The sequence below is a fragment of the Selaginella moellendorffii genome, unplaced genomic scaffold, assembly GCF_000143415.4.
Source record: "Selaginella moellendorffii unplaced genomic scaffold, v1.0 SELMOscaffold_3, whole genome shotgun sequence".
Classification (NCBI taxonomy): Eukaryota; Viridiplantae; Streptophyta; class Lycopodiopsida; order Selaginellales; family Selaginellaceae; genus Selaginella; species Selaginella moellendorffii.
In genome coordinates this window covers 4227286-4237277 of record NW_003314264.1, presented here as the reverse complement: position 1 = coordinate 4237277, position 9992 = coordinate 4227286, and the positions used below count along the sequence as shown (strand labels likewise).

At 47.8% G+C, this 9992-nt stretch overlaps 4 protein-coding genes across 4 annotated transcripts; all 4 read right to left on the bottom strand.

Annotated features, from left to right (window-relative positions):
• Positions 1-750: 750 nt before the first annotated feature.
• LOC9643718 (spermidine hydroxycinnamoyl transferase) lies at positions 751-2257 on the bottom strand. The gene has a single exon (XM_002963462.2). It carries the CDS (start codon positions 2255-2257, stop codon positions 806-808), a length of 1452 nt encoding a protein of 483 aa, XP_002963508.1. The 3' UTR covers positions 751-805.
• A 419-nt stretch (positions 2258-2676) lies between these two features.
• Positions 2677-5489, bottom strand: LOC112344219 (pentatricopeptide repeat-containing protein At4g18520, chloroplastic-like). Its single transcript, XM_024668543.1, has 2 exons — positions 3494-5489; positions 2677-2879 (listed from the first exon to the last, which is right to left on the bottom strand). Exons 1-2 carry the CDS (start codon positions 5487-5489, stop codon positions 2677-2679), a joined length of 2199 nt encoding a protein of 732 aa, XP_024524311.1.
• Positions 5490-5533: 44 nt separating this feature from the next.
• Positions 5534-7688, bottom strand: LOC9643717 (MLO-like protein 1). Its single transcript, XM_024668614.1, has 13 exons — positions 7670-7688; positions 7407-7621; positions 7133-7340; positions 6994-7076; positions 6866-6940; positions 6714-6799; positions 6616-6665; positions 6525-6565; positions 6309-6467; positions 6212-6247; positions 6082-6149; positions 5965-6025; positions 5534-5910 (listed from the first exon to the last, which is right to left on the bottom strand). Exons 2-13 carry the CDS (start codon positions 7614-7616, stop codon positions 5761-5763), a joined length of 1227 nt encoding a protein of 408 aa, XP_024524382.1. The 5' UTR covers positions 7617-7621; positions 7670-7688; the 3' UTR covers positions 5534-5760.
• A 446-nt stretch (positions 7689-8134) lies between these two features.
• On the bottom strand, positions 8135-9920 carry LOC112344158. The gene is made up of 3 exons (XM_024668428.1): positions 9858-9920; positions 8317-9798; positions 8135-8261 (listed from the first exon to the last, which is right to left on the bottom strand). Exon 2 carries the CDS (start codon positions 9771-9773, stop codon positions 8340-8342), a length of 1434 nt encoding a protein of 477 aa, XP_024524196.1. The 5' UTR covers positions 9774-9798; positions 9858-9920; the 3' UTR covers positions 8135-8261; positions 8317-8339.
• Between the last annotated feature and the right edge of the window lie 72 nt (positions 9921-9992).

Here is a 9992-nt window from a genome sequence, read left to right as displayed (position 1 = left end):
TCTTACATGGACAATTGATGAATCCTAGAAAGACCTAGCAGAAGCTCAACCTATTGACATAAGCAGGGATGGAAATAAGTGATCTAATTATGAAAAATCATAGATATGTAATATTTATAGCAATCAATTTGTTGTTGGTAATTAACACCTCCAAACCTACGTGTACGGCATTGGCAAAATACACGTATTTTCAGGTAAAAGTATAAAAAAGACTTCTTGATGAACTCCAGCTCAATGCCACGTATGGAATTACAGCTCAGCTTTGTTGCCACATCATCAGGTCACATGGCTAGGTTTAGGGTTTATCTACAGATCAGGGGTCAAGGTGGTGGTCAATCCATCGCTGCAAAAAGTAGTAGTAGTAGTAGAGGTCTTGCGAAAATAGGATCTCATCAAGTATAATTGGAGTGATCAAAGAGTGACAAAAGATTTTTTTGCATCGAACTTTGCGAACACCAATGGAGAGAAAGAAAATACTTAAATAATTAAGTTAAGTATAATTTTATTTGCACAAATCATTTCATTAAGGTAAGGGTTGACCTTGGCTAACAATCTGATGCAATGCTTTGACTGCAAGTCTACACTGAATGCAAGAACAACACCTATGTAGCGTGGGGAGGAGAGTTACATTGCCCGCACGCAAAGAGATCTCATGCATGGATTTTTGTTCTCAACAAAATGTAACAAAGGGAATCTTGTTAAGATTTAATTTCTTATTACTTAAAAAATATGATGCAAATAAGTCATAATCAATGCAAGAAACACCAAGTTGCAATGCAATAGCAAATTGTGTGAAAGCCAACAACTACTTTGGGACTCTCCTCAATGCTCTACATATGTGATCTCCAGTCCACAGCTTAATTTCTGAAGCTGAGAAATAACGTGTGAAGAGATGGTCTTGTAGCAACACTTCTCTGTCGTGGTGGTGCAGCCCAATGACAATCTCTATTGACTTGGGTCTTGGTGAGGGCAGCATTGCAACAAATGGCATGTGTGGTGGAACTTTGCTGGGCAGAAAGCAAAGCTGGGAAAGTGCTCCTCCTCGCCACCCAAAATCGAGACCATACATGGGGAAATTGGTGATGCTCGTGGATGTGATTCCCCGCCTCCAGTGAAGTTCCTTGTGAACATGAGCAGAATTCAGCTCCAGCCAGTCCAGCATGCTCTGCACCGACGCTCTATTGCAGGAGATCTTCGCTTTGTGTATGAGGTGCGCAGCATACGATAAGTCCGAAGCAACTATGTCGCCAGCTCGAGACACATGAACCTGACAATTGGCAACGGCATTACCGAAATAGTTTTGAGGGACGAGTGCTAGCTTCTGGCCCCGCAGGTTGATAGAGAACAAGAGAGCCGTGTCAAGGTGTTGAGGAACTCCCCGTGCACGTAGCATGGACGACCACAGCAGGGACAACACGGCCTCAAAGCCTGTAGCTTTTCCACCGTTGTAGGCAAAGGCGCCGGTTTGAGCTTCTCGCTTGCAAGTGTCTATAGCGGCTTGCTCCATTCGAAGTGTCACCAGATTGCAAGGCACGATGTTGCTTGCATCAAGTTGCTTGTCGTGTGCAGCAGCGTCAATGATGAAAGGCACCGGTGCGTCCACCTTTGGAGGATCCCGAGCCAAGAGCTCCCGTCCTCTTACAAAGCTCTCACAAAATAATGTGCTGCCACGGTGAACTTTAGCCCATGCGTTGAGGACGTTGTAGAGGCTGGAGCCGTCCAAAATGATGTGCAAGAAATGGACTGCTATGGCAATGCTCCCACAGTGAAACTGCGTCACTTGGAACTTGATAAGAGGAACATCGCTGGGATTGACAACTCTGGTGTCGAGTGATAAATCTATGTCTAGTGGGCACTGGCGTATGTCTTCCCAATCTTGGAAGCTCGAGTCCACCTTTGACTCCACAAAGTGGACGCCTTGACCGTTCATGTTTACCTCGAGCCTTCCACTCTCGTTTTCCCTGAGCCTTCCAGCGAGAACAGGATAAAATACTAGCACCTTGGAAAGTGAAGACCTGAGGCTGTCTACAAGACTCTTGGCTCCGGCGGCCGGCGAGAAGCAATCCTTGAAGAAGAGCACAAGTGTGGAGAATTCTGGCTTGCTGTAGCAAAGATCAATGCTTGAGAGAAAATGAGGTGAAGGTGCTGGAACCTGCTCAGGCCGAACCACATGGAAGGCATATTGAACAACTTTACTGCTGCTTGATTGATTGCAATCTTGAAGAGATTCAGAATTTGCCTTACTAATCACATCCATTTCTGGTGCAGCTGTCCGTAAGGCATGATTTTTATAGTAGCTGCAAGCTTTCACTTCTGGTCAAACGCTTCGCGAACGTGAAACGGGATGGTGGTGGATTCTTGTTTAAGGATCACTTGTTTAAGCAGAAGTGGAATCTATATAATATAAATGAATGCTTTTCCATAACACGTTCGGACTTTCTCGCGCCTGCAAACAGTCAAACTAATGGCATGATGTCATACATGGGGATAGTGCTCTCCTGGCCTCGTTCCACATCCGGCGTAAAAACTATTGGTGCAGCATCAAAGACTTGGCAAACGGTCAACTAGCAAGGCGAGACTTGGTCACCTTCCAAACTTCGCGGGTTCGAACCACGGTAGGAGCCTTGCGCTCTCTAGTGTCATTGAACAATTGGGACTAGACAGCAGCACGATCGTTTAGTTAAAATCTTGCTGGATTCCGAGCAGGAGGAGCAAATCCGACGCCAGCAGGATGAGCGGGCAGTCCGCTACGCACGACGTCAGGCGCTTTCTATGCCACTTTCGTCTCCTTGCGTAAGCAAGCTTATTCAATAGTCCAGTTCTCGCGCCAAAGGGAATCGAGGAAACCCAGAAACGACAATTCTGCCGCGACTGGGAATCTGGCGCAGGCAGCGACAGTTTGGTAAATAATCTTAACCAGAAGTGTGAACACAACGTTGGATTTGGGCAAATAAGAGCACTCGCATATCACAAGAGCTTCCTTGATTGCCAATCAAAAGGCATTGGCGTCTCAAGCACATTGGCCCGGAGCTCTGCCTGCGCCAAAGAGGACGAGAAGAATTCAGTGGAAATCTACCGGATCCTCGAGCTTCTCTAGCATTTTGGTGAAGAGTGTAGAATGTGGCAGCATATTCTAAGGTTAGCTAATTAACAGAAAGAATCGAAAAGTTTTGTTTACAGTTAATAGCATTAGTCATTTTTTGTAATAAAAACTTTAGATAATGCTAACGCATGGTTCGGATCTCAGTTTCAAGCTATAACGTGACTGCACGTGGAATTTGTGGATCATGCCCTTAGAAACTTTCAAGACATGTTTGATGAATAAACAACATTTCATCCCAAAGCATTTCCCTAATCATTTTATTATACCTTGTAAAAGATCTGAAAAAATTGTTTAAGAATATCATATAAGCTGTGTGAGCTTACATTGGAGTTGTGGGAGCTCCTCCACATCATAGTGACTGAGACAGCAGGTGAGAAGTTTTTCTGGTACCTGAGCAATGCTCGCTTTTGAGCGTACGTGGAGCCATCCATTCTCGTCTTCCAGCAGGAACACACAAATTCGAAAGCAAGACATAAGCTCCAGCTCTCTTTCCATCACCTCCAAGGACTTGTCGTGCAGCCATGGTGGCTAATTCCAAGTTTGTGTTTGAAGAACACAGAAGTGCCATCCATGCCACAACGTCAGGCTCGTAAGGCATGCTCTCAATCAAATTGACTGCCATGGTTACTTGTCCAATCCTAGCCAGAAGCTCGACCATGCAGATGTAGTGCGAAGGCTGTGGCACAATCCCAAAGTCTGGATGCAGCTGCAAGAAGAAATCCAACCCCAAAACCAGCATGCCCGAGTGGCTACATGCAAAGATGGCAGTCACGAAGCTGATGGCGTTCACGTCAACGCCTTGGAGAGTCATCTCCCAGAAGAGCTGAATCGCTGAAGAGCTCAGTCCGTGCTCGGCCAGTGCGATCGCCTGCGAGTTCCAGCGAGAAGGACACCGGCTTAAGCTGGAGGAGAGGTCATCAAAAACGAGCTTGGCTCTCTCGAGTCTGCCGGATCGATCATACATGCTGATGACGGCGGTGGAGACGAGTTCGTTGTTTCGGAGTTGAGGAGAATCAAGGATCCAGCCGTGAAGGGTCTCGCCTTCCGACGCATTTCCGAGGTTCCCACAAGCTTCTAGCGCTGCGACGAAGGTGATTCCATCGGGTCTCAGGCCCTCAGCGAGAACCATGCGAAAGATCTCTAGAGCTCTGGAGCTATGGCCGTTTCGAGCATAAGCAGCGATCATCGCAGTCCATGAAACAATGTCGCGTTTCTTCATGGAGTTAAAGACAGTCAGTGCGTCTTCAAGGCTTCCACACTTACCATACATGTCCACCAGCGCATTCTCTACGAAGATATTCTTCTCAACTCCAAGCTCAGTGGCTTTGTCGTGGATTGCTCTGCCATTCTCCAGGCACGACAGATTGGAGCAAGCGTCGAGAGCCAAGACGAGAGTGATCTCGTTCGGCACCAGTTTATCACACAGCATTTCCTTGTAGACTTGCAGAGCTAGAAACATATGCCCGCTTTGGGCATAAGCCGAGATCACCGCATTCCACGACACCAAAGTTTTCTTCCCTTTTAATCCATCGAAAACCTGCTTCGCTTCTGAGCACTCCTTGCAGCCCGTGTACATGTAAATCACTGCGTTCATCACGACTACATCAAGATCCAATCCAGTAGCACAGATTCGAGCATGAATAGCCCTGCCTGTAAACAAGCTCTCTGACGATCCTTCCAAGGCACAAGCATCAAGAAGAGCGAGAATTGTCACCGCATCCGGCTTTATTCCGTCTTGTTCCATCGCCCAGAAGAGCCTCAAAGCCTCACAAAAATGCCCATTCCGGCCATAAGCTGTTATCACGGCTGTCCAGGAGACGACGTCTCTAAAGCCAGCCATTTCCTGAAAAACCAGTAGAGCTTGGTCAGGCCTGTGGAGGCATCCGTACATTGTGATCACCGAATTTCTCACAAAAGAAGTCATCAATCCTTCCCGTGTCAGTCGCTCATGAACTCTCCCGGCTTCCTGTAGAATTAGACTGTTTTTCTTTTTCCTGTCATTTGAGCACGCCTCTACCACAGCCAAGAAGACGACGCTGTCGGGCTTGATCCCTTCGCAGTCAAGCCCCTGGAAGAGCTCCAACGCTGTTTCAAAATGCCCGTTCTTGGCATATGCAGAAATAACGGCAGTCCACGAGAACAGATTCTTGTTGTTGATCCAGTCGAAAACCCTGCGAGCTTCCTCGAGACAGCCACATTTTCCATACATGTTAATGAGATGGTTGGCGAGAAAGTTTCCCAGTTGGCCTCGCTCCAAGAGCAAGGCATGAACACGGCGGCCTTCGGCAATGGATTTCGAAGCCCCACATCGCTGCAACTCTGCAGCATACAAGAGATCGTTGTTCTTGGCCTTGTCCAAGACCGCCAGGAAATCTAGCGTGACCATCCATTCATGGGAAAGCTTAAGTTCGATCTGGAGGAAGAGGTACGCAATTATCAATTTGACTTGTTCAAGCAATCGTACGAGAGCGTCCTCGACAAGTTCTCCAATCTACGAACTAGGAACTTCGAACTACAGTTTCGCCAATGAAAATCTGTGAATCTCTCTGTTTCTAACGACATAAAACTCCGGGGAGCGCCATTCATCCAAACTTCTCGAGGAAAAGAATGATCGCGGGCGCTCCTCATAATCATTGTTCTTCCACCTGGATCCTAAGCTACAACTCATCGTGCCGTGTTGCTGCTTGCACCTCAGTGTCCACAGCCCTCGTCTCCGTTCGATTTGTTTCGTCCAATTCTCCAGGTGGAGGTTGAGTCGGATCCGGAACGTCCGAGTTTTTGTGCTTGCCTTTGTTCTGGGGCCCCATCTTTACACAAGAAAATGCTTTAGACTGGGTAACTGAAACGAGATACTAGTCTACCTGAGAAAGCAGTGCATAGAGAGGAAGCGTTGTGTAGCTGCACTGAATTAAGATCAAGATGCTGCAGCGGCGTTTATGGAAATCTAAGAAGCTGTGGAAATATATTTCAAACCTTACCCGGAAGATACGTGCAAAATTGCTGTCGTCTTGTTGTCAATAAGGCACGAGTGCCATCCGAATGAGGCCTGTGAAAAGACAGCTTCAGCTCATTCAAACATAACATGTTGAGAGAAAGTTGGGTACGTACCCACATCCAAAACAGAAGAGCTAGCTCAAACGCATTCTATCCAGAGAAGAACCACAAATTCTAGTAAACAGGACACATGCGAAATTAACAAGCTTACCTGAAAGATCGAGAAGTGAAGCAAGTGCAGAAGTATTCTAGGCGTGCCAAACCAAAAAAACTTATCTCGAACTTGCACAGGCTCACCAGGTGCCTTCAAAATATCCACAGCTAGTGTCCCGAGGATGTACTGAAGCTTTGCGCCTAGCAAAATGAGGACCTGGTGTGCGTGAACTTGTGGTGGGCTTACTAGAAATGATTAGTTTATCTCACTTACAAGAATGGGGACGAATGAAATCCAGAAATACGTATGCCAGCCTGAGCAAGTGAGTCAAAGTTAAAATCATCGCAAAAGGATAAAGAAATACCATGGACATTGAGCAAGAAGAACACAATGACGTACACCCAAAAGTACTCGCTGCAAGTCACTGGTTAGCTCAAGAAGAAAAATCTGAACCAAGCTCACCTCATCCCGATGACAGTTTTAAAATCTTGTGCAATTGCTGTCTTCAAAAACGCATGGAAGTCAAAACTGTTGTCTTTTGAATGATTCTGTTGTAAGAAATTGAGACCAGATATTTAGTGCGATGTTTCAAGTAGGCCAAATCTCCCACTCACAATGATAAACGTGTGTCGAAGAGTGTAGTAATCTTCTTTCGTGACTGACCAGCCAAATTGTTGCAGAAGCGTCACCTTGTAGAAACGAAACGGTTAGAAAAGCAACAAAGAGCACAGACAACGCTAACCAGAATTCCTATGACAAAGGAAGAGTTCCGGACATGCCTGCGAATAAATTTTGTTTCGCGATTAGCAGGCATCGTCTGTACGTCTGTCAAAAACACTCCACAAATGACATCACCGAAGAAAAGAAGTAAGTTATAATACCGTCAGCTTGAGTGTCAGCTTCCCATTTTTTCCAGGCATGGATCTGAAAACACAAGTTAATGGTAGAACAACTTCCACCACGAAAGACAACCTTTCTTCCTCCGAGGTAAACAGTTGCAAGACTATAAGAAATATGCACCACCGCGAGAATGAAGATGAACATATGAAGATCATGGATGTCGGTGCCACTGAGAATTGGCATTTTTCCCTGAAAAAATGAAAAGAAATCAAAGAATGTTACTATTGCGATGCCTGGAACTACCAAAATTGTTACCTTGTCAATACACTTTGTGCTATTTCCTGTATCGGAAGCTAAATCCCGTCGAAACACGAGCAGCCTGCGATTGTAGCTTTTGGTCGGGGCCACAGTAACGTTTGATGACTTGCAGGGTAGCATTGTCTGGATCAGACTTCGAGGAACACATATCTCTGTTGTAAAGGTTTGCGAAACCGCGAGGAGCAGCGATATGAATCCCAGGAGCATCAACTCTGACAACAAAATCGTCTGATGCATAAAACAAAAAGCATCAAAATCACCTTCTTTGATATTTTCCAGAGCAGCTTTAATTGGAGGATTGCTTTTCCGACCTTTAAACCACTGCAGGAACAACACCGGGGATAAAAAAGAAGAACTCTCTCAAGCGACAACCTCTCACCAGTCCAGTGAAATGGATTCCACGTTGAGCAGCCATTGAAACCAGGACAATCACGCTGACAATGGACGCAGTGGCCCATGTTGGTGTGACTTCCAGTGTCGAATCAACCGCCCCTCCACCCGCCATCTCTTCTCAGCCTAGAAGAGGACCACACTGTCAGTAAAATACAAGCAACCTTGCGAGAGAATATATACCTCGGCCAACTCCTCAGCGTGAGGAGTCTTTCACTCTTTCCAATGTCGTCTTCTCGACCACACTGTTTCCAAGTGAGCAACTATGAATAAAACGTCAAAACAGTAAGAAGCACTTCATGAACTCCCAATGCAAACGAGGCAGTCCTGGTCAGGCAAAACGACTGGATCACATAGAAACTGGCGAAGATACTCCAGATTTTCTATACAGTAGTGAAAAAAGGATTTTTTTCGAGAACGTGTCAAATCTTCTACTTGTCGTATACATCGCCTAGAATAATCCTGTAGTTGAACAGCAATAACGTAGGAAAGTATGCAAGCAGGAGGAAAAGAGTACCTTGCAGTGCTGTTTTCGTCTCTTCAATTAGAGGAGCACTCGAATGGCGTCATTTCGTCATCATCATCATCGTAAGGAGACAACTCGTCGAACAGGCGCTTCCGAAGCTTCTGCCTGCCGAACTCGGAACTCCACTTATTGCTCACCGCGTCCTTGAACCTCGAGCTGAGCAGAAACGGCGAGTTGCAGCAAGCTATCCCGCCAGCCTTCACCGCCGACACTTTGCCGAGGTCCAGCATGCTCTCGAACGCCTGCTTGAGCCCCTCGGACGTCTGCGGGTTCTTCTTCATGTAGGCCTTGATAAGATCGTAGAGCTGGTCGTGACTCTCGCAAGCCTTGGACGCAAAGTTGGCCATGGCGTGGAAGAAGAACCAGGAGATGGCCGGGGGGTTCTCCTCCAGCGTCGACGTAACATAGTGGCCGAGGAGCTCTCCAATCTTGCTGCGAACGGGAAAACCAGTCTCCGACGTTGGAAAGAAAGGCTGGACCCATTCCGCCAGAGCTTCTGGCGTGAGGCAGCCGATGTCCAGAGGCCCCACGAGCGTCAAGACGGTGTCAAAGTTGGATCTTGCGTACCTCCCCGGATTCAAGACGTAGCAAGTGTGTGCGACCATGGCCAAGTAGATCACCGCGGGTGCCTGTCCAGTGCCGCTCCGGAAGAAGGACCCAGGAGCTCTGCGGTAAGCTCCTGTAGCGCACTGGAGGTAATCCAGCACGAACTCGCAGACGCTAATGATGTTGGCTCCAACCTTGTCCGAGGGAGGAGAGCCAGCCTTGAAGTAGCAAACCAAGTCCATGAGATAGGCCATCATGTTCTGGGAGAGCTCCGCCGCCGGGACGACCACCGGGACGTCCTTGAGAATGGAGAGCACCTGTTCGACGTGCCCCGCCTTGAGCTTCACCAAGTTCCTGAGAACCGCTCCCATCGCCAGATGAGAGCCGACGAGCAAGAGGAACCTTTTCTTACACTCGGCCAGCCTCCCGTCGCTCGGGTGGACGTCGGTAATGGAGCCGAGCTTGGCAGCCTTGCACAGGAGATGGAGGCACGACCGCCAAGAGTGCTGGACGCGGGAGTCCCAGACCGACTTGCATCTCGCCTGGAGGCTCACTCCATCGGGCTTGCGAGGAGTGATGCCAAGAAAGTCGGCGGCTTGCCAGACATCGAGGACGGTGGCGTCGGTCACGGTGAAGTCCTGGCCATAGAGGAACCTCCGGACGAGCTCGAAGACGTGGGGGCCTCCAGGGATGGATGAAAGCCGGATGATCTTGACTCCCGAGGCGGATGGGTTGTAGGCCGAGCGGAAGAACTCGCTCGACGCCGCAAGGATGCTCCCGTGACACCAGAAGTTGCGAGTTCCGACAACGATTTCTACATCGCACAGCTCGTTCGACTTTGCCTGGCAGTCCTTCCACAGGAGCTCCGGAAAGTCGGCCGGGCACCTCAGGGGCTGTGACATCTTTCTTCTGGCTTTCGCGTTCTTGCTGTACACAAGAGAAGATCTTGCATTAGCAAGCACTGGAAAGAGAGAAAAAGCTCTCACCTCAGCCAAGACGATGGATCGCTCGAAGAAGGTGACAAGCTTAACAAGATTTTAGCACATAATTCCCTCCATTTTTTTCTCACTTTGGCGGGAACAAATATTTCTTTACACGACTCCACGCGAGTTTTAAATGAG